Genomic DNA, 24,432 nt, shown 5'->3' on the forward strand with positions numbered 1-24,432 from the left:
AAAGTTAAAAGGGGGAAATATTTGAAAAAGGGGAAAGCATTTCCGCAAAAAAAGGGGAAAACTAAAATTTGGGGATATGCATTATAAAAGGGGAGTTTATGGAGATCAGACACCGTGAGGTAATAATGAATACCTACTCACTTCTCTGTCCCGCACTTTTTGATCTGCTCTGATCATCTGATCTCATCCCATAAAAAATATTGTGAAACTTTTGATATAGTTGTACAACTTCACCTTCATGTGGCTGTAAACTACAAACTGTGATTTTACATGGGTAGTTATTGGTTTACACCTGTAACAGATGCAACAATAAAATGGTATGAAATAATGAATAATGAAAAATGAAATGGTCACCTACACAGTCATGAAAAATTGTGTAACGGGAAACAAGGAATTGACTTTCATTGGCCAGACAGGACATCTTCGTCGCAATGTTTTATGCCAGCTCTGTGCAACATACAGGAAAATAGACGATATCGCAACATCACAGATAGTCATAATTATTTTAAATTTTGCCAACATTTGGAGGTAAATAAACATAGTTTAAATAATAATAAAAGAAACTCTATACTAGTCTTATAACAAGACTGCCCTACCCCAACCCTAAATCCTAACCCTAAACTCCGTAACGAGGACTGGACTCAAGTCTAGCACTCTATTCGGTATTATGTTCCCATTGATAAATTATTGACAAATTAACACGAACATAACGTTGAAATCCAGTAGATTGGTGTTAGGCGTGTAACAATAGCACATCGAAATACCGCATGCGACATCTTGTCTTCATCGTTTTAATCTGGGATTATCTCAATAAAGAATCTACTACTATGACATCAATATAATTATTAACGTAAACTTTAAAAGAATGTTTATGAAGTTCTTAGCCTTTGACACTTCATGCGATGATTGCCGATTCTTAAACAATGCAGTGGTCATTCAAGAGGCGGCATTTCATGAAATTTGAAGGCGTGGTCACTGCTCGATTTTTGTAACTTGTTGTTTGCCTGAGTAACTTTGCCATTCTTCACTCTTCAGATAGATTTTGCTGAGTGCAACACGCGACAATTGTTTTCTTCGAACGCACGCTTTTTTGTTGTTGTGATTAATATCAAACTCGGAGTTAAATTCTACTTTATAGTCTGTACGTAGCATCAGCGATTCTCATCTTCTCTGGTAGCATATAGGCCTATACCATGGCCGCTCAGGCGGTACCATATTTGATAGATGCCAATAGGCGAAATGGCAAACTTCTTGTCCTTAACAATGACAGATTTGAACGAAATAAAACTGATCACCAACATAACCGCATCTATTGGAGATGCTGCATCACAACATGCAGGACTTCAGTGATTACAAACGTGGTGGATGTCAATGCCAATCCACCACAAGCAATTATGATATTACGCGGCATGCCCGTACATACGCACCCACCCCAGGATGAAGCCATTACAAGGCAGTACTTCATTAACAGTGTGCTTACAGAAATAATGAGGGACCCATCACAGCCCATTAAAAGGGCCTATGACAATGTTGTTGCAGCATGGCCAAATCAAGACATTCCGCCCTTCAATGCACTTCGTTCGCAGCTACACAGATGCAGGGCAGCACAATGCCCCCCTATCCCAAGAAGGGTTGCAGATGTGCAAATCGCCGGGACATGGGCAGAGTCATGGAATGGAACGCAGCGTTTGCAGCGACTGAATAACCGGCGGGGAATTGCGCTGTTCGCATCACATAGAGAACTAGCAGCACTACAGCAGTGCGAAACGTTGTTTTTCGACGGTACTTTCAGATCTACCCCGGCACCATATGCCCAAATCGTGACAATACACGGCTTTTACGAAGACAGGGTCATCCCACTGGGGATGGCTCTGCTATCCGACAAGACGAGAGCATCATATGAGTACATGCTACAGTCCCTCAAGATTGTGGTAAGAAGACAGACAGGACAACGCCTCACGCCGATGAAAGTCATCACAGACTTCGAGGTTGCCCTCACACAGGCGGTTGCGGCAGAGTTTCCAACCTCAAGACATCAAGGATGTTATTTTCATTTTTGTATAGGCGCTGTGGGCACACATACAGGCGCTGGGTCTACAGCAAGCTTACCACAATGACCGAGCTCTTAAAAGGTGCGTGAGGAAGGTCCTAAGCCTGGGATATCTGCCACTCAATCTGGTTCAGCAATCGTTTTGTAAAGTTCACTTTTTATATCACGTTTCTTATTTATAATTATCATTCTTGTCATCATGGTCATATAAATGCATACTAGTAGCTGCAAGAAATAACATATAAACGTCTCAAAAAAAGTAACTACCCCCCCCCCGCTAACACCCCTTAAATAGTGACCATTAATCAAAAACGGGTGATTGTATTATAAATCTGTAAAATGCGTTGCAAGCAGAATGTATTTCTGCACATTTTGACACTCATTTGCAACAATTGACTAAATATTGACGTCACAGTGTACATGTACATTTAATCAATGTAAGCCAAGATTTGAAAGTTGCAGTAAATTGTATTGAGTTTGTATTCAGTGAAATGGAAGGAAATCTGTGTGATGGTATCCGAGTGTTTTTGTATTTTAAAAATTTGTATGTATAAGTGCAACTTTCAAATCTGGACCATTACATTAAATTGACCGGTGTTTTATTATTTTCTGGGTTGTCGTATCAAATGAGGTGTCAAAATGCGCAGAAATAAGTTCTGCTTCCAGCGCATTTTCAATAGCCCCTTTTTGAATAATAGCCATGTGAGCGGGGTTAGTTAATTTGTTTGAGATGTTTATTCTAGAATAGGGGGTCTAAATTACCGGAGAAAAGTGATATTATTCTGCAGGCACATTTGCAGGCCCTGTCCAGCGCGCAGGGCTAATGTTTCCGTATAACTATTATTATATTAAGATTATAGAACTGGCAGCCAATGCCTGTACTCTTTTTAGCTCTGATCATGGAGGTAGTAGAGAAGGAGAAAGCTCGCACGCATTCTATTGTACAATCATAATTGCCGCCCTTTGAGGTTTCCAGATCAACGTTTTGATTATGTAACACGATTATCACTTATAATCTTTTGTGTTGTATACATGCATGGTCGCACACTTGTGTGCGCTATAAATATGCTGAAACAGCATAAGTCATTCTAAACAGAGAATGATGCACATTATGCTTTACAACTCTTTCATTGCCTAGTTTAAAAGAGGGCTCAAGACGCGGTTTATTTTGAAACCTCGGGGGAGGAACAATTGTTAAAGTTTTGGGTAAACAAATAAAATCGGATCAACTCGGGCAGTACCGGGCAACACTGAGATACTTCTCGTTTGATGGGAGAATTCCTCAACTTAACAATGTGCAATTTGTTTTAATAAGATCTTCAGTATTTTTAAAACAGTGGTAAAAACAATTTTACCCGTCCCTTAAAATGTGTGTGAACTGCACCATTCCATACTACACTGTTTAGAAACATTCTGGAACAACATGTTTCAACATATTATTCGTAAAAAACGTCATATATAAAATGAAATATGAATATTCAAGTTCAACAGCTAAGTGAATGTAGGCCTATGCGCATCCATAATACATGTTTTGCGCATACGTGACTTACTTGTTACTAAATATGAACCCCCCATTAGACGGAGTCATTCCAGAAATTATCGGCAATGATCATTAGATCAAAGGTATATCTGTCTCTATTGTGCTTACAATAGGATTTACGTAATGAGCTTAACGCGAGCTCACTCCTTCTCTACTACCTTCATGCTCTGATTTAAGACCTTACTTGTTGAAATTGGTTGAGAATTGAAGATACGGTAATCTAAAACCTAATGAAGAAGCTTGAAGAAACTAAATCAGAAGTTGCACCTTTGTGTTCTAATCAATGAAAGTACATCATTTAGTTTCAACCCCGGTTTCAACGTGCTAATCAATGGAAGCACGGCGATCATTTTCTTGATCATGAACGCTTTGTGTACAAATCAATAGGGCATTCAATGGAGCCCCGGAAGCGTTATTTCTTTCTGCAACCATAATGGGCGCAATGCGATAACACATAGTACATACATGTAATTAATAGGCCTATGAGGCTAGATATAACACGAGTTTATTACCATTATTATTTCCTCTTACTTAATAACATAAAAAGAAATCGATAGAATTAAAATTCTATAACGGTTTACCTGGGGTTCGAACCCACAACCTTTGTATCCATAGTCTAATGCCTACACGACTGTGCTATGATTCGTTGTGCCAGAAAGGTGTTTGTTTATGATACTTATTGATTACGGAATAAACTGCATACACACAATATACTATTACTAGTATAATAAATACGAATATAATCCTAACCCTAACCCTAACCCTAATCCCTAACCCTAACCCTAACCCTTACCCTAACCCTAACCCCTAACCCTAAACCCTAAACCCTAACCCTAACCCTAACCCTAACCCCTAACCCTAACCTGACAATAATGAACCTTGCCTCGGACTATGCGGTTAGTGATATATTGCGGCCCCTTATGGTTGCAGAAAGAAATTACGCCCCGGGAATGGAGCAAACTACAACTTTTAAATCGGCATCTTCCTTGAGTTTTGGATCGTCGTGTGTTTATTTCTTGAGTAAAAGATGCAGAGCTATTGCCTGCTGGTTCCAATTATGACATATCTGTCTGTTTAGGATATACATGTACAGGGGTGAACATAACTGGTACCTTAATTATTTTGCTTATATACTGTATATAATAGGGGGTGTGCATGACCTAATTCCACTTTTGGTCTAAATTGATTTGAACTTTATTTTATCAGAGCTTGCTCCGGCGGATTTAGACCCCTTTTTAAAAAGTTTTTGAAATTCATGTTTGCCAACCGCTAAATATGACATGCGCAAGCGTTTTCTTAAGCTTTATCATGATTTAATAGATTTGTTGACAACAGCGCAAGTGATATGAACACAATTAGGTCCTGTACCTTACAGCTCGCGTTTAAAGGTTTTCAAACACGTCAGGCATGAAAAAAAAGTCTTTAATTTCCAAAAAGTTTTATTTTCTATTTACTAATAACATTTTGCACATAAAGTACATGTAGGCCTAATTATGCCCATTAAATGGTTTTCAGGCAACATGTGTTTTAAATAAAATTTATCACGTGCCATCTCTTTAATATGGTCGAGTTGATATGAGACGAAAACGTTTAACATCGAAAATGGAAGCATTTTAACAGTTCGTTTTTTCATAGGCGTGGAGCACTGAAAATCACCAAGTTCATGAAATCATAAAACTTTAAAAGAAAAAAAAATCAGGAACCAGTTATTTCCATTTTACATACATTATTTCTGTAAAGCGTTAGCAACACGTATCCAAAATTGTAATTACCTGTAATACTAAATAAAGTGTAAATGAAGTCTACCGAGTTGAAAACGCTAAATCAACATGATTAATGCAATTAGTGAAAAATCATGTTTTTGGAAAATATTATTTTCGCCAGCTAAGAGCTGGCTATTTAATTCGGAGATCGTCTTTGTTTGCTAAAGAGATTACAGGGTAGGGGTCCTACTAGCATTGGTTTGAATTACTTTGCGGACCTCATGGTGAAAATATAATGTAAGGCTTACTATTTGATTTGTAAGAAAAAGAAAGTATGTTTTGCCGTTTCAACGAATGAAAACGAGTGAGAATTTCAAAAGTTATGGTTTGAAGGAAATATGACATTAAAAGTTATATGCCAGGCCTATAATAGTTACCACAGCATATCAACGAAAGAAAATTATGGTATCCTTGTTAACAGACGTTCTTAGATTTACATTTGCAGACATCCTGTAGACCAACACAGCATGAGATGTGAGTGTATTGATAACAGAATTAAAACCTTTTTAAAACCTTGATGGATATAAAAGTCAAAGTAAAAAAATATCCCATCCTGTATCGTTTTATGGATAAAAATGACTCAAAATGTCATGAATGAAATAATGGATATCTTAAACATCAGTTTTGTCTTTTCAATGGGAAAAATGCGATGCTATTTCAGGGTCTATCTATTCATACATGTAGGCCTATTGAACAATATACCCCATTTGACATGTATTATAAATAGGTAGATAAACAAATGAATTAGGCCTATTGTATTATATTATTTTATCAATAAATAATAATCCAATTTTTTATATTTTATCATGTTGATTATTAAATAATTATTATGGTACTAGTATTCAACAAAATGATTGATGAGAAACACACAATGCAGACTATGGAATGGAGTAGGTAAGATTCCATTTTCATAGCTTCGCCGTCTCACAGAGCCCACATTTTCTCACAAATCTCTCAACTCTGCCGCTGATAAATGTTTTTCGCTCGCAGCACCAGGTTTATGGAATAAATTACCCATCAGTATAAACCGAACTTCCAGCTCATTACACAGTTTTAAAAAAGGTCTCAAAACACATTGCTTTCAATAGTAAATTTTTCACTCAGATTGTTGATAATTGTTTTTGCTTGTAAATATTATGTTGTTGTTGTATTATTATGCGCTGTGGTCTAAATGAAATGGCGCAATATAACAGCCCAGTGTATGTATGTATGTAGTATCGGACTAACAATCAACACATTTAAAAAGCTAATAAAAATTCCTTTAAAAGGAATAGGGTGGGCAAATGAAAAATTGTCAAGAGAAATGAAAGAATGAGTAAGTCAAGTTCACAATTAAAAACAGGGAAAATATGACACAACATCGATTTCCAATAGGGAATAACACAAACGTATAAACAAAGTTAAAAGAGTTTTTAACTTTATACGTTTATACGTTTGTTATTCCCCCATTAGAGGTTGTGTCATATTTTCCCTGATTTTATTCTGATCTATTTCTTATCCTTTGTTCTCTGCTGGTCAGTTGGAACAGACTTTCCCTGTTTTTATATTAACCCTTCACATCATAACACAAGACGTTTTATGTTAACATTTTATATAAAACATGGTTATAAAACTTTTGTAGATAATAGTTATTTAAAACATTTTCGTAATCATACCTAGAGTTTTTTTTTATCATCAGATAGAAAGACTTCTGCTCATCTTCTCTGGTGAGACAACAGGGCTGGGGTATCTTTCCATATCAAAGTTTAAAATCTGTCATATCAATTTCCTCAATATGTTGTATTGCAACTTATGAGGGGAAATGTTTGATTTTACAATATTTCGATATTATTTTTTAACTTTGTAACTTTATTATGATTAACGTAACTGTATTTCAAAGCGTCAAACTATATCATTATTTTGTCCCAACAAAAATAATCCAGGGAATAAATTATTCATTCATATGTTTATTTATTTTATTCAACCTGGGCCAGTGCACATGCATTCTAATAATTTGTCTATAATACCTTATACAAGCATCACCAAGCACTATTTGTCACAAGATTTGAAAAGTAAATAGCCTATGTACACACTGAACACAATGCACATACAAGCCGTATTTCTAAAAGTACACGCCGAAGCTGTCAGTATAAAATGATATATATGACCTTCACGATGCTATTAATTTAGCCCAAAGATTAGGAAAACTAGCAAAACTGGTAAACTGGTACTGTTCAAATAAAAACATCTGCAAATCTTGCTGCAATTTCCAAATAGTATTTATATTACTTAAATAATTATTTTTGTTATTTCTTTTAATACAAACACATTACTGCCTATGACGACTTTATCGTATTACTTACATATCAAAATCAAGTAATAATTACAAAACTCGCCGTAAACTATCACCTCTGTGGGTGTTTGGGATATAACCGGCAAGAATATTTTCTCAAAACTGCGGCATGTGAAAAAGTAGGTCAATAGTCAGAGAATACAGGGTAAGATAAGATTGGAGTGAGTAATCAGTCTTTCAGTCATTCTTGTAATCAGTCATTCCGGGAATTTCCGGAAGACTTACACCTCTGAGTAAAAGACAAAAAGTTTGCTGTTTCTGTGTGCACGTTCTCATCATTGATGGTTTGGTGGACTGTCATGAAACATTATGGATCCTAAAAAAGCGTGATCCTAAAAATGCCTTCCACCCAAACTAATTACAAGACCTCTTCTACATTGAAGCTGGCTTTCCCTTTTAAAGGGAATTTTTATTTAATATAAAACCTCGCTCTTCCTCGCCCGTATCAAGATCTCCAACCAGTCGTTTATATTAATCTGTCTGTCGCATTAAGATCTACGCGTGGCATTATATACACTTTAATAGTGGCATTTAATTGCATGTTGTATTTAGCCCCTTCACTGCTAGCAACATTTGGCATTTATTGAACATTGACTTCAACGTATAGGGCAAAGAGGGACACTATATTTATGTACCACCCAATAAATCCTGACCATTATTTCAATATGCCTTGCAAGGGTGGTTTATACACTCTCAGAAAAAAAAGGTGCTACTTAGAACCTTTTTTTGTCCTGTATGTAGAACCCTAAGCAGTAATAAGGTTCTAAAAAGAACCTTAAAAGGTTCTACATGTATAAAGAACCTTAAAGATTTAAATAGGCCTGGGGACATTCTAATTCATTCATTCAGGGACTCATCACAAAGTTAAGAAAAGTAAAACGTGGTGTTAACCCTTTTTGGTACTAAAAAATCATTTTTTGGATAAAAAACCCCTTTTTTTCTGTTCTACTAAGAACCCTTTGAGGGTTCTTTCTTTAAGATTCCTTAAAGGTTCTTCAAGCTTAAGGTTCTACAAAGAACCCTTTTCTTGGCTACAGAACCTTTTTTGGTTCTACAAAGAACCCCATTGGGTTTCAATGAACAGAAAATAGACCCTAAATGTAGGCATACTTTTAAAGAAAATTTTGCAATGTTATCTTAAAAGAACATCTCGTGGTCCCTAGTGCCCCCATACTACGTTTTCAGTGAAATATCGGTGATTTCCCATGTATGTATCGGTTGTCCAACAACAACTGTTAAAGCCTGTGCTTATTTTATGTCATAATGGGTTTGTAGTAAGTTGAATCACCCAACTATGACATTTTAGGGTCAAATCATACTAAGATAGTGATGTTAGAAGTGGTCCTCAATGTCAACCAACCAACAAAAATAACAAGAACACTAAAACCAAGCTAGTAAAAGAAGCAAAAAGTGGACAATGAAGATGATCCTGATAAAAGATGTCCTGATTGTGGACTGGAGGACATTGGTCATCACTCATCATATTGGTAGTGGTTGACTACCATGACTACGGTGCACGTTTTGTAAATTACTTTTCTGGCATTTTGCATAGGGCCGTTGTGGGTTCGGAAGAGGACTGGAAAGACAAGGACTGCATATGTCAGTTGTTCCCTACATTAAATAAACACCATACTGATATAAGACTTGTAAAAAGAAACTTTAAAAGCTATTAAAAATCCGAAAATGGTCAACAAAAAATTTAGTACGTCCATGGTGATACCTAATGCCCCAGCATCGGGGCAATAAGGACCACTTGACATCACTGTAAATAAATGCATGGTGTTTGAAAATGAATGCATTTTTGGCACATTTTTTTTTCCTGCAGCACTTAGCTGAATAACTGGTCTATCAAGTGAAACCATTAAAAACAGAAAAAAAGTATTAAATAAAAGCCAGGTATGATGAAAACTAAAAAATGGTGGTCCCTAATGCCCCACTTTACCCTACGACCCAGTTGCTGCAACCAAGTTTGCAGATATTGATTTTTTTATTTCCTGGTAATTGGTCATTGCATTGTGATAAGCAGACACTTATCGATTGGCTTGAGCAAAGGTCTTAAGGGATCTGGAATGAGCGTTTCGACAGTATTTTTTGTGGGACATGAGAGCACATCAGACATAGGTCAAAATTCTCTGACTATTGACCTACTTTCTCACATGCCGCAGTGTTGAGAAAATATTCGTGCCGGTTATATCCCAAACACCCACAGAGGTGATAGTTTACGACGAGTTTTGTAATTATTACTTGATTTTGATATGTAAGTAATACGATAAAGTCGTCATAGGCAGTAATGTGTTTGTATTAAAAGAAATAACAAAAATAATTATTTAAGTAATAGAAATACTATTTGGAAATTGCAGCAAGATTTGCAGATGTTTTTATTTGAACAGTACCAGTTCACCAGTTTTGCTAGTTTTCCTATAATCTTTGGGCTAAATTAATAGCATCGTGAAGGTCATATATATCATTTTATACTAATAGCTTCGGCATGTACTTAAATACAGCTTGTATGTGCATTGTGTTCAGTGTGTACAAAGGCTATTTACGTTTTAAATCTTGTGACAAATAGTGCTTGCCGATGCTTGTATAAGGTATTATAGACAAATTATTAGAATGCATGTGCACCAGTAGAAATGGCCCAGGTTGAATAAAATAAATAAACATATGAATGAATATTTTATTCCCTGGATTATTTTTGTTGGGACAAAATAATGATATAGTTTGACGCTTTGAAATACAGTTATGTTAATCATAATAAAGTTACAAAGTTAAAAAATAATATCGAAATATTGTAAAATCAAACTTTTCACCTCATAAGTTGTATCAAAACAACATATTGAGGAAATTGATATGACAGATTTTTAAACTTTGATATGGAAAGATACCCCAGCCCTGTTATCTCACCCGCAAGATGAGCAGAAGTCTTTCTATCTGATGATTAAAAAAAAAATGATTACGAAAATGTTTTAAATAACTATTATCTACAAAAGTTTTATAACAATGTTTTATATAGAATGTTAACATAAAACGTCTTCTGTTATGATGATGTGAAGGGTTAATATAAAAACAGGGAAAATCTGTTCCAACTGACCAGCAGAGAACAAAGGATAAGCAATAGATAAGATTAAAATCAAGGAAAATATGACACAACCTCCAATGAGGGAATGACAAACGAGTAAAAACGTATAAAGTTAAAAACTCTTTTAACTTTGTTTATACGTTTTGTGTTATTCCCCATTGGAAATCGATGTTGTGTCATATTTTCCTGTTTTAATTGTGAACTTGACTTACTCATTCTTTCATTTCTCTTGACAATTTTTCATTTGCCCGCCCTATTCCTTTTAAAGGAATTTTTATCTTCAATTCTCAGCTATTCTCCACGTTCCGTTCAGAAGTATACAGGCTTTTCTTCAATTCTCAGCTATTCTCCACGTTCCGTTCAGAAGTATACTCGCGCCTCCCGGCGCGAGCAATAAAGCATAGACCCTGGATTATATTATATTTTCCAGGGTCTAACTTTAATGAATAAAGCAAGCACAGAAAGCACTTTATGATTGGCTTGAGCAAACTTTCTAACTAGGCTTAGGGAGTGTTCAGAAATACTTTGTGTGTGCGTGGGGGGGAATAGTGCGGGGCACTTTTTTAGACATACAACCCCCCCCCCACTTCCTCCATTTATGCAGTATACATTTATATCAGAACGATTTTTTTTTTTTTTTTTTTTTTTAGATTTTTCAATTATTTTAGTTAGACTTTGGAATGATTTATGAACCGGTAATCCAGCGACCGGGGTTCAATACCCGCTGAGTCCTGATTTTTCTCTCTCAATATTTTCATATGCCAGTTTGCTCGAGCCCCAATCACGCCATATAAATAAGTTTATTAGAGAACAAGGACCACTTCCAAGTCTTTAAGGGTACTCTAGGGGGTTTATCCCTCAAAATCTCAAAAAAAAAAAAAAAAAAGTGCCTCATCGTTTCCTCGAGCACTGTTGGAAAAGACCGAAAACTACAGACAATGCTGATTTTACACTGAAAAAAAGAAACAAAAAAAACCTCCTCCCTCATCAATTCATGAAAATCCTCTGGACGAGAACCAAAATATTAATTTTATACGGCCTAAACATTATGTAGCCAGAGGTATCCAGTGGTATAAAAATCTCAACTTTTTTTGAAAAAAGTGGGGGGGATGAGGCTGTGAATTACGAAATGCCCTTTTAATATACATTTATTTATTTATAAATTTTGTACATGGTAGGTCTATTTCTTACAAACATGTCAGTTTAGGGTGTTTTCACACACTGTGACATGACTTGTAAGAAGTTTGATTTAAATTTATGTATTCTAATTCTGAGACGAATATTCGTCTCAGTTCTAATGAGTAATTTTCCCCATGTTTCAATCTTATAATTAAACTAGAGCGGTTCTCGGGTTGCGCGGTTTTCGGCATACGCGGTTGGTGTGTAAGGTTGTTTCACAATGGAAGTAGTAGTATAGATTTGTTTGAAGCTCTACTAAAATTCTTCCATCTTTTTCTTTTCTTCTTCCCCTTTCTCTTCTTCCCTCTTTTTCTTTCCTTTTTCCTATATTCCTTCCCTTTCCTATTCTTTCCTTTTTCCTTATTTTCTTCTCCATTCCCCTGTCTCTTCTTCCCTCTTTCTTTCCTTTTTCTCTCCTCCCCCTTTTCCCTTTGCTCTTCTTCCCAGTTTGCCCCCCCACTAGTTACGCCACTCATGATTTTAAAAGGACATTTATAAGCTTAAAACTTCAGTTTGGAACCGTGGACAAAACGCAAAATCTGTACATCTATTCGGGATACCATGTCTTGTAAAATTTTAGTCCGAATGAAATGATTTTTTCTAGAAAAGGGATTGTGTAGATTCCCAACAAACACAAAAACTTTTTTAAAACGTTTTAAATAAGTTATATTTTGTCAACACTTAAATAACATTATATGTTAAAATATTTGCACCCAGCAAACACAGAAATGTTCTTAAAATGTTTTTTACAAAACGTTTCAATAACATTTAAATGTCGGGTTATATAAAGGTCGTGAAAACATTTTAAAAACGTAAATATTTTGGGCAAACATTTTTTCCAAAATATTTTTTCAACCCCAAAATAACATTCTGCTCAGAATGATTTGTACCAAGTTTTCAAAAATGTTTTTGGAATGTTATTAAAACGTTTTTATACCCTTTATATAACCCGACATTTAAATGTTTTCTGTAAAACATTTGTGTTCTGTGCAGTAAATTACCAACAAATGTTATTTAATGTTATGAAAACGTTTTATATCACTAATGTACCCTTTAACCCGACATTTAAACGTTTTCTGACAACCTTTTATAACCTTTTGCGAATGATGTCGAAAACGTTTTGTGTTTGCTGGGTTGTGGATCATGAAAATTATTCAATTCTTGTTTAGTGATTAACATGTATATTTCTTAATTTTTAACAGGAACCATCGCCAGAGCATTTCGACCCAACGTCTCATTCGCCGCTACCCACCATTGCAACAATTCCTTCTTTATGTCAACACAACATACATAGTATCGAATGTGTTTCCTCCAAGAATGTGGAATGTATTCGGCCGTACAATGACGACTCGGACCAACAATCATGTGGAGTGTATGTATCCGTACTCGTACTAATATTGGGCTATTCAGATGTATTCCGCACCCCCTATGGAAGACACTTCCGAATTCGGGGCTAAATTGACAGCCGGAATTCACATGTCAGGAAAACCCCATGGAAGACCCTGCCGGAATTGTGGTAATATGGCCAGCCGGAATTCAAGTAAATGTCTTCCATAGGGTTCCAGCTGGAATTAGAACATTTTTTCAGTTTCCAGTCAGAATTCAAGTAAATTGTAAATGTCATTCATAGGTTAATCGAGATGGCGATCATAAGTGAAGATCCTGCCGGAATTGGAGCATTTTTGACCATTTTCCAGCCGGAATATTAAGAAATATGAATGTCTTCCATAGGCACATCATGGCCTTTCACAATCCCCACTCTTGTTTTTTTTTTTTTTTTTAGCAGCCGGAATTTCACCTAATCTCAATGTCTTCCATACCCTCCAGCCGGAATCTGTGTTAAAAATGACTGCTGGAATTCTAGACACATCTCAATTCCAGCTGGAATTGTATTTTTTTTAAATGTCTTCCATGGGGGGGGAATACATCTGGAATAGCCCATTAATGAGGTTTTACTACACGTTTATACGTATAAAATGAAATTCATGATGTCCAGGTCGAAATAAAATAATGTTTGCGAATTCAAATATTAAATGCAGTTTTGAACCATTCTCTGGAAACATTTCACTTTTTGTTGAAAGTCACTCAATAAAAAAATGCACAAGTCATTACACGCCTTTTTAGCTCTTTTTGACACGTAGGCCTACACGTAAAATCGAAAAACGTTAGCAAAACCTCGCTATTGTCGTATAGAACTAGTTCTAGTTCCTCGTGGGTGCGCGCGCATGGCCGCAAAGCGGCCAACGAGGCGCTTGCGCCGGACTGGTGGATTTTGTAATGTCAGAGAGGGGTTGTCATGGTCCCATACAGGCACTGAACAAGTGCTATATTGTATCACAATGGAATCATATTCCACATGATATTTAGTGAAGTTTCGAACTTTTTAAGGATCGCAATCTGATAGGCTAGCCTAAATAAATGAAGTAGGCTAAATAGCATGTGAATTGTTAGGCCTTCTTGCTATAATAGTCCAATATATTACCGTAACAATCGTGCAAATCAAGTTAAATTTGCTGCATTTGCCAGAGATACAGTATATTTTAGCGCTGATCATTGCAGGCTATAGGCATTTCAACAGCGCCATTAGGCTGCGATCATGTATACGGTATTTGCTATACGAAATACGCTCATTCGATCAGGCTGAGTTCACACACTCCTATATTTCGTATAGCAAATAGCGAATACCGTATACCGTATACTTCTATGTGATCGCAGCCTAGGCCTATTTGGTAGCAAAATGTCATTGAACGTTACACCGACCGAGGTCAAGTTCAAAATTGCTCGGACTTGGTTAAAAAATACAACCAATGTATTTCTCTAGTCATAAGGATTCAGAAAATGTATAGTTTGATATAATAATATGCGCAATTAAGGGGAAGAAGTTAATGGTGTGTTTCGTAGTGCCCCGTGGTTCACTTTACCCCGGTCTCTCCTACAAAAATGTATCATCGTGACGTCACAAGTCTAATTTTGGCACCACATGGAGCAAATTTGAAAAATGCTCCGATTTTGTTGATAATGGTCCCAAATTATTGGTCTTCATGATATATTACATGAAATCAGAAAAATAATAGGCCTACTGTGCGCCATGTAAGATGTTTCGTTACATTAGTAACATAGCAAAATCGACAACACCCATTGAGTCCCATTGAATTCTGTTGAATCAATCATTATTACTCTTCATTAGGGTGCCCCCTTCAACACAAAATTTTCGGGCGCTTCGCGCGCATTACAACATAAATTGTCATTTGAAATATAATTCTACTTGCTTATACCAAATTAGTGGTATTTCTGCACAATTTCGTGCGCCCGCAGCAATTGTATTTTGTATTCTTGCTCCCGGGCACCACAACCCCTAGCTACGTCACTGCAGCTATTAAATAAATTTTATCTGAAACTTGAAAGTCATTCGGTAGGTATATATGACTTTCAATACCAAACTTGATTTGCTCTGCACCATGCACACCCTTGGTCAGGGCATAGATTAAAATCTATGGTCAGGGGCACCCGATCTACTTTCGCCCCGGGCACCCTGCCCAAAGTTACGCCGCAGTAGATGACTATCATCATTAGATGGCGTCTGTGTTATTAATTGCTATCATCAGAAGATAGTATCGAGATTATTGCTATCATCAGTAGATAGCATTTAAGTTATTATTTGCTATAATCAACAGTAGCATCTAATAATCAGTATAATCACTATCCTAAAACTATAATTTCCTTTTATATAATTTATACAGCCTTTCACGCAAGGTGGAACATGTTGATCGGAAGACGTCATCCATCCATTTGGACATGCATCAGGAAAATGAAGGACGAGGGTCGCAGGTCTGAATTGTCTATTAGAGCGGCGGAGAGGGAGATGACCCACCCAGAAGACGACGAAAGTGGAGAAGATTGGAAGCTAGAATTAGAAGACTGAAAGGAGACTACCGACAGGGGCGGAGGAATATTGACGAGTATTGGAGAGCAGTATCGTACCTGACAGGACCTGGAACATATATGTAACTGTAATTCACTCAATGAGTTAGTTGACCTGATCAGTAAGATATCAGTTGTTTCATGCACGTGGCTTCCATGGTGCCTTCGAAGATGTCACCAAAGTGTGTTTAAGAAACACATATGTGCATGTTTCCCTAGAACTTCACAGACTATAAGTTGCACAATATTGCTTGCTCAATTTATCGAATATAACATACAACTTTGCCATTAACTTTTACTTATATTAAGCATTAAGATCCGTATGCACAAAATAGTTAAACCCAGTCTAAATAGGACTAGGATTACAGACATACACAGGTGATGAGTGTAACCTGCTTGTAGTGCAGGGCGATATATACAAAAATTGTTTCACCTGTCGCCGCTTGAAACCACTGACTATTGATTTTTGCCCTCCCCAATATGGCAGAGGTCAGTGAGAACAATACCAATCATCCGTTAATTGGTATTGTACTCCATGCATTTGCATGTCTTCTGCATGGAAAACGAATTGAACTATTTTTACAGCACTTTCGGCAGCGACTTTTTGTTCAATTTTAATTTTAATTTCAATTTTTAAGTAAGTATACCTTTATATAGAGTTGGATGGGGGATATTTTTAGCCATCAGTGAGGTGATTTTTTTTACCTCCCCAACATGGCGGCCAAGTGGTTTCACTATTTCGCCACTGACCTCTATACATGGATAGCAGGCTGCGACCAAAAAGTGAAATTGGCCGCCATATTGGTGAGGGAAAAAATTTCACCTCACTGATGAGTAAAAACAAAACAAAAATCCACCAACTCTGTATAGGTATAGGCCTATACGTCAAAATTGAAATTAAAATCGTCCCACAGAAGACATGCAAAAGCATGGAGTAGGCCTACAAAAGAATCAATACCACGAACAGGAAAAAAGCATGATTGCAATCTATCGCGAAAGTTCCTCTCACACATATCAAATGCACTACGATCAAATAGGTTGATGACAACATTTGATTGAATGGACTACACTGCGCCATGATTACGGCGAAGGGCACCGGTTTAAATCCTTTGTTTGGAGCCATTCAATAATTTCACGCACAACATACCATATAGAGGTTATCCGTGTTCTATAAGCTGCATATCCTAACAACGACTGCTATTCCTTGTTTAGGACTTTCAAAAGAAGTACCTGCATGTGTAACCATGACTGTTTCAAAATAGCCCGCCAAAGTCATACAGGTAACTCCGAGGTCGTGTATTGAATTCCTTTGAATGAGGAATACTACGGGAATCAGCGTCTTTTGTTAGAAGTCACACATGAGTGAAGTGGATAACCTCTATTGGTGAGGGCAAAAAGTCAGTGGTCTCAATCGGTGACAATCCTGTTAATAATGTGCCAGCCTGCTGGCCATGTATGTATACGACGTCACTCATAACAGAGTCATCCTCATTTAAATAAAATGCTGTCCTCCATAAGGCCTCGTATCCATAGGGTGTGCCCTTGTTCCGTGTTCACTTTTTCCCATGTGACCTGCCACACAGACAACGAACCTTTGTTTTGCTTAGTGGCCGCTAAGCAAAACAAAGGTTCGTTGTCTGTGTGGCAGGTCACATGGGAAAAAGTGAACACGGAACAAGGGCACACGCCACAAGGGAACAGCCTATGGATACGAGGCTTAGGTACCACGGGGCAATTCGCATGATACCGGGGTAATGCAATAAAACGTGTGATAGGTATGAATGGTTGTGGAATCGGTATAGAGACCCGGGATAGAGACCTGTCCATCTGTCATCTTAAGTTATCTTAGAACTGTCCTCCAGCATGGCAGCCATTTCAATTGTTATACCGTCCCGGTTGGTTTATTGCATACACTCTAGAGTAGCGTGTGAGCCTGATGCCCTCAGATGGGGTGTTGCTACACAAAAAAATGCCTGATAGCAATTGAACCTGAGTAGCACGTTGCTCAAATTGTGTTAAAAACCATTACAGTGTATTCTTCTAGTCACAAGGATGCAGAGAAATGTAAAGTTTGACCTATCTATGACGTACCGTTCTTGAGTTATGACCAAAAATGTCAAAGGTCACGCTCTGGGGCTCAAAACATCAAAGTGCTCCGATTTTGCCAAAAGAGATGTCAAATTGTTTGTTTTGATAAAACAATTCAGAATAAGGATAGGATTGCACCATCGTTACCTAGGTGACACAGCAAAATCGGTCAAGTAGGCGGCATACCATTGAGGCATATAGACCATGACCTACTTTGTTGTGTTACCCAGGTAAAAACACCTGAGATATTGTAATCATATCAGAACGAACATTTTGACACCTCTTTTGGCAAAATCGAGCACTGGTGTTTTTGACACCATAGAGCCAAAAACGTGCCCTTTAACCTTCTCGTCTACAACTCAAGAACGTTAACGGTACATCATAGATAGGTCAAACTATACATTTTCTGAATCCTTGTGACTAGAGGAATACATTTTGAGCAACTTTGCAATTTGACCCTGTGTAAAGTTCGATGACCTTTTCCCGCCAAAAGCTATTCCGGTTCAATTGCTATCAGACATTGTTGGGGACTCTTGCAATAGTATAATTGATATAAAAGAATTATGGTGACCAGACCAGACCAGGACAATAGTCGCTGTCGTAGTGTACGTTAGAATATGACCGTTGCTAGTCAACGCTTTATTTGTTACGAACCACTGATCGAAATTATCACAACACAAAGCCTATGGCATATCAAAATTCGAACAGGTGTACGAGCCCAGGTTTGGAGCAGGATAACCAATGGTTACTAACGTGCACTACGACAGCGAATTTTGGCTTGTAGGCTTTTCAGACCCTGGGAAAAAACAGCTGAACTCTTGCCAAGGTAGGTGGGCACAAAGTGAGAACTATTGTACATGTACTTGATTTAGGAAAATGTATTAAATTAGGAGCAAAATATAAGGTTGATCCTGCTACATAGTCTTGGATTATCATATTATTTGTGCTATGTTTGTAAATATGTTACAAAAAAGAAAAAAGAGAAAGCATTTATATCGCTAAGAAAAAAATGTACAACTTAAGAATAAGTTACTTTATATTTAAGCAGGTTTATAATGTTATTGCATAGTACTAGTGTGAGCGAAATATTGAAGGTTTTAATTTCAAATTGGGCACTTTCAGAAGGTGTTGACCCTTCTTGATTGAAATTAGCCTTTTGATTTTTTTTTTTTTTTTTTGAAATTTCTGTAACCTATTACGCCTATATAGCATATGGGAAAGGCAAACAATTGAACATCTTAAATTATTTTTGTCATGATCAAAATGAATTCATATCGACCTAAAACTAACATTTAATGTTCCTTTTAGGTTAAATGGGTTATATAAATTGTGACAAGTGCAAAAATTAAAGTCGCTTTGATGGTGGCCATGGCCAATTACAAATTTAAACCTTCCCTATTTCAACTCGACCATTGTGTACTTATTATTTATGTTATGTAATTTGTAAATATGTTACAAAAAGAAAAAAGAGAAGGCATTTATGACTCAAATAGTATATTAAAACCTGGGAATATTGTATAATCATTTTGACAGGTTTTTGTGTTCTTTGAAAATTGCCAAGAAAAAAATGTACAACTTAAGAAGACGTTACTTTAATATTTATGCATGTTCATGATATTGCACTTATAGTTTATTTCATGTCTGTAAATATGTTCCCAAAAAGAAAAAGAGAAAGCATTTATGACAAAAATAATATAAACTTGTCAAAATTTTAAACTACGACGTATGTATAAACTTTTTCAGGTTTTTAGTATTGTTGTGTAAGTTTGCTAGGAAAAAAATGTAGTAAAGATTAATGATTTGGTTGCGTTTAAATAGGTAAGAAATTAAGTACAACGTAAGAAGAAATTTATACTACAAAATATATTTTTATAACTGTTCATATTGCACACTAATGTTTTTGAAATGTTTGTAAATCAGGTACAATTAAAGAATAATAGTGCAATTGAGTATATCTAAGATTAAATCTGACAATTAATAATTGAATAATATAGGCACACTAATTGCAAAATAGATATTGAAAATATTTGTAATAAATTCATGCAATGTGGATCTTGTAAATATCAATGGAATGATGTGCAATAAGATAAAACTAAACACAAAAAAGGCCTTTGTTTCTTTATTGTTGTTGTTGTTACAGTTGCAACATTTTTGTCGCAAGTCAAAAATGCATCTTATTCGAAACATTCCCATGCGCTAGAAAAATAGTAACACTATTCCGTAAGTCCTAAGTTACAGAGTATATCTTTATTCTTTGAAACTTTTAAGCTTACTTTGTTGAAAAATGACAACACTGTTGCAATTGGAATAGAAGGTGTCTTGACTGTGCATGAAACGCTGGAAAATTGGTAAATTCACATTTCACGTATCAAAAGGCCACTAACAGATAGCCAGATACAATTCTAAGATTTGACCCCAGATGACCTTTGACCTGACCCATGCATGATGTTCCTTAATGTTCCCCTGGTCTTGAGTTTTGTTGTCGCCAAGTTTTAGTCCTGTACTTCTTACAGGTGTCCAGAAAATGAAATTCTAAGATTTGACCCCAGATAACCTTTAACCTGACCCCTGCACAGTGTTCCAAAATGTTCCCTTTATCATTAAGTCCCGGGGGGTTCTCCAAACAAAATTTACGGGGATGTGCCACGCAGACTTTCGGATGCTGACTTTCTCTATACTGTACTTTTGGCTGATTTTGCCACCCATCAGTAGGCCTATACCAATTTTCCACAAAAGCACCCAAATTTGCCTTAATTGGGCGCATTAAACTCACCCATTGATATACCAAAATTGCTGAAAAGGTACCCCAAAACAGTGGCACATCCCCGTATACCTTCAACCAGGGAGAACCCCCTCCAGGCATTAAGTTTGTTGTCACGGAGTTTGAGCCCCGTGCCCCGTTCAGTTATCCAGAAAATGCATTTCCAAAATTTGACCTCTGCATGACCTTTGACCTGACCCCTGCAAAATGTTCCCTGGTCATGAAATTTGTTGTCACTGAGTTTGAGCTCCACACACCTTACAAATATCCAGAAAATGAAATTATAAGATTTGACCCCAGATAACCTTTGACCTGACCCCTGCAAAGTGAACCAAAATGTTCCCCTGATCATTAAGTTTATTGTCACCAAGTTTGAGCCCCGCACCCCTTACAGATATCCAGGAAATGTATTTCTACAATTTGACCTCTGCATGACCTTTGACCTGACCCCTATATAAAATGTTCCCCTGGTCATAAGATTTGTTGTCACCGAGTTTGAGCCCCATACCCCATACAGATGTCCAGATAATGCAATTGTAATATTTTACACCCTTAATGATCTTTGACCCTAATTCCATGTTCAAGTTATAGGCTCTTGGTAAAGCCGATGCATATGTGCAAGTGACGTCATTGTGCTATGTAATATGTGTCAGAAGAAGCATTTTAAAGGTATTTGGTTATATACCAGAAATACCCCTTTAATAATCTATAACTCCGATTCTGTTTACACCCTATAATGGGCACTGGATATAGGCGATACATATGTGCAAGGTACATGTAGGCTGTAACATGTATATAGGAGAAGCATTTTGAAATTACCTAGTTTTTGTTGCCAGAAGAAGAAAGAAGCAGAATCCGATAGCATTAGAATACCTAGCTGGGGTGAAAGAAGCATCAGATAGCATTAGAACCCCACCCCAGCTAGGTAACCAGAGGTGAACCGTCAAATTTTATGCGCCCTTATGGCCGGGTTTGCATCTAGCATTATCAAGTTTCCATTATGGTACATGCCCACATGCACAGAGATTTGTTGCAAGCTGGAAGAACAAACTGACCCCCAGCTAGGCAATGACAAATACACCCAGTAGATGTGTTCAGCAGGATCATCATGCGCATATTTTTTTTTGGGGGGGCTTTGGGGCGGCCAAAACGAAGGGCGGCCAAAACAGGGGCGGCAAAACGAAGGGCGGCAAAAAGAATTAGTAAAGAAAAAAAGGGCGGAAAAATTTGAAAAAGTATAAAATATTGTGAAAAAATGGTACTATACATCAAAATGAGTTGCTTTTGGGGCGCTAGCGCCTATTCAAACCACCGAAACAAAAATTGGGTCCACCTTTTCGGGCTGTTGACGAAGGGGCGGCACAATTTAATTTTCTTCAGGGATTTTATGGGGGGGTCAAAATCAGACACAGCCAGTGAGTGACCATATTCAAAAAGAGGGTCACAACTGATTCAATTAAGAAGAAAATAACCCTCAAAGAGAGCACTTTGTCATTTGGACGGGAAATTGGACCCCTTAAATTCCCAATTTTGGTCAAGGTCGCCAAACTTTGAAATGGTAATGTCGCTGCTTGAGGTTAGGGATTAGGGTTTGGGACTTATGGTTACGATTTATGGTTAGGGCTTAGGGTTAGGGTTTAAGGTTAGATTCGGGGTTAGGATTAGGGCCCTGTATCAATTGCAAACTTGATATTTGCCAATTTAGAAAACGTGGGGGGGGGGGCAAAGTGACAGGATGACCATGCGAAGTCATTGACATCTACTGAAGAGAGGTAATGGCTATCTACTAAAGGTCATTTCTGTCTACTAAAGATGTCATCTACTGAAGATAGCTGATATGGCTCCGACCACTAGGAACTGCGACGCGGCTATGAGGTCATACGCGCTCAGATGGAGATAGTATAACTATTTCCCGGGGAGATACTTTGAGTATACCCCTTTCAGTCCCTCATCAATCAATCAGCTTTTTGACTGCTTTGCAAAATAGCAAAACTATTTTTGATCACATGATACTCTTTTAACCAAATAATGAACGAGAATATATTAATGAAGGGTATAAAGCATTTTGTCTTGCTACATATAGTGCAACCAATGATTTTTGGCATCCGTACACTTCAAATGATAAAACTAGAATTGGTTCCATTTTTTCTATGCCCCATATGCTTCCCACGAGGGGTCGGAGGTCAGAATGAGGCCAAAATGTAAAAGTTGTTCTATCATGTTGTAATATATATCAAAACTGTTCCTCTCATTAATAAGAATGTAATAGTCAACTGTCATTTTTCATTTAGGGTGCTTAGTTTAGGAGTTACAGAGCTATTTTCAATATACACCGATTCAATCGCGTTTTGTCGCAAATTACTCCTCTCGACAAACGAATAAGAATAGAATTTGTTTGAGGCATGTTTAATCTCGGAATCGGAATAAATCATAGGTCAAAGGTTATGCATGTATGTATGTAGGCCTACATTATTTCTATTGGACTTTGCCTGCATTATAAAATCTGAAGGCCCGCTAGGACAATAGAAATTACACTGTGAACATTGTGAATCTATTAAGAATATGTTTGAGAGGAGTAAAGGGGAGTTATGTTAAAGGGAGTAATTTGACACCATTCTGTTTCGATGAAATCGGACCTTTTTAAAATTTTGATCCGTGTGTATGAAAATTTTGACATTTGACCTATTCGACCTGAACTAAGCACTGTGGAAAAATATGACAATAGACTTTTTTATTCCGCCAATACAACATTATGGGGCTGATTTTAAGTTTTGACCCCACTGTGAACTTCGACCCCTCGTGGGAACCACAGGGTATAGAAAATTGGAACCAATTAAATGTTTATCCTTCAAAGGATTTTCGGATTTAGGTGATCGCTGAGCCTGACATTTGTTTGATACATCATGCTCATGGGGCATTCTCATTTATATCATTGTACAGACAACATAAACATGCTCCAGGAGCAGGATGTAAAAAAAACATTGGTTCCACTACACTCTCAGAAAAAAAGGTGCTGCTTAGAACCTTTTTTTGTCCTGTATGTAGAACCCTAAGCAATAATAAGGTTCTAAAAAGAACCTTAAAAGGTTATTTTCTGTTCTACTAAGCACCCTCTGAGGGTTCTTCCTTTAAGATTCTTTAAAGGTTCTTCAAGCTTAAGGTATACAAAGAACCTTTTTCTTGGCTACACAACCTTTTTTGGTTCTACAAAGAACCCAATTGAAACCAATGCTTTGTAGAACCAAAAAGGTTCTGTAGCCAAGAAAAAAAGGTTCTTTGTAGAACCTTAAGATTGAAGAACCTTTAAGGAATCTTAAAGGAAGAACCCTCAAAGGGTTCTTAGTAGAACAGAAAAAAAGGTTTTTTATCCAAGAAAATTATTTTTAGTACCAAAATGGGTTAACACTGCGTTTTACTTTTCTTAACTTTGTGATGAGTCCCTGAATCCCGGGGGGGGGCACTCAACTTTTGAAGTGACGGTATGTGCCTGTCAATAGGCCCCCTCTTTTGAAGTCGACTATACCCGATGACCCCCTTTTTTTTAAAGTCATACCCGATGACCCCCCTTTTTTTAGTTGCGGCTACTCAATGACCCCCTTTTTTCTAGATTTTCTAGAAGAGCATCATCAAAATGCACCAAAATAATGCCGAAACGTTCAAATTTTGCTCCATTTTTTCAAAATTATGCCGAAAATTTCAAAATTTTGCTCCATTTTTCC

The 24,432-nt window shown here is 37.0% G+C and overlaps 2 protein-coding genes across 2 annotated transcripts in view; one reads left to right on the forward strand and one right to left on the reverse strand.

The window, feature by feature from the left end:
- The window catches only part of LOC140145874 (transcription elongation factor 1 homolog), a 60,570-nt gene that overhangs the window by 20,187 nt on the left and 15,951 nt on the right, over positions 1–24,432 (reverse strand). The gene's annotated exons all lie outside the window — the stretch shown is intronic.
- Positions 1,145–18,177, forward strand: LOC140138162 (uncharacterized). Its single transcript, XM_072160096.1, is given in 5 exon segments — positions 1,145–2,063; positions 2,065–2,189; positions 13,146–13,315; positions 15,684–15,794; positions 15,797–18,177. Coding segments are annotated over 5 exon segments (1,431 nt in total). The 5' UTR covers positions 1,145–1,193; the 3' UTR covers positions 15,952–18,177.

The sequence above is a fragment of the Amphiura filiformis genome, chromosome 2 (assembly GCF_039555335.1).
Source record: "Amphiura filiformis chromosome 2, Afil_fr2py, whole genome shotgun sequence".
NCBI lineage: Eukaryota > Metazoa > Echinodermata > Ophiuroidea > Amphilepidida > Amphiuridae > Amphiura > Amphiura filiformis.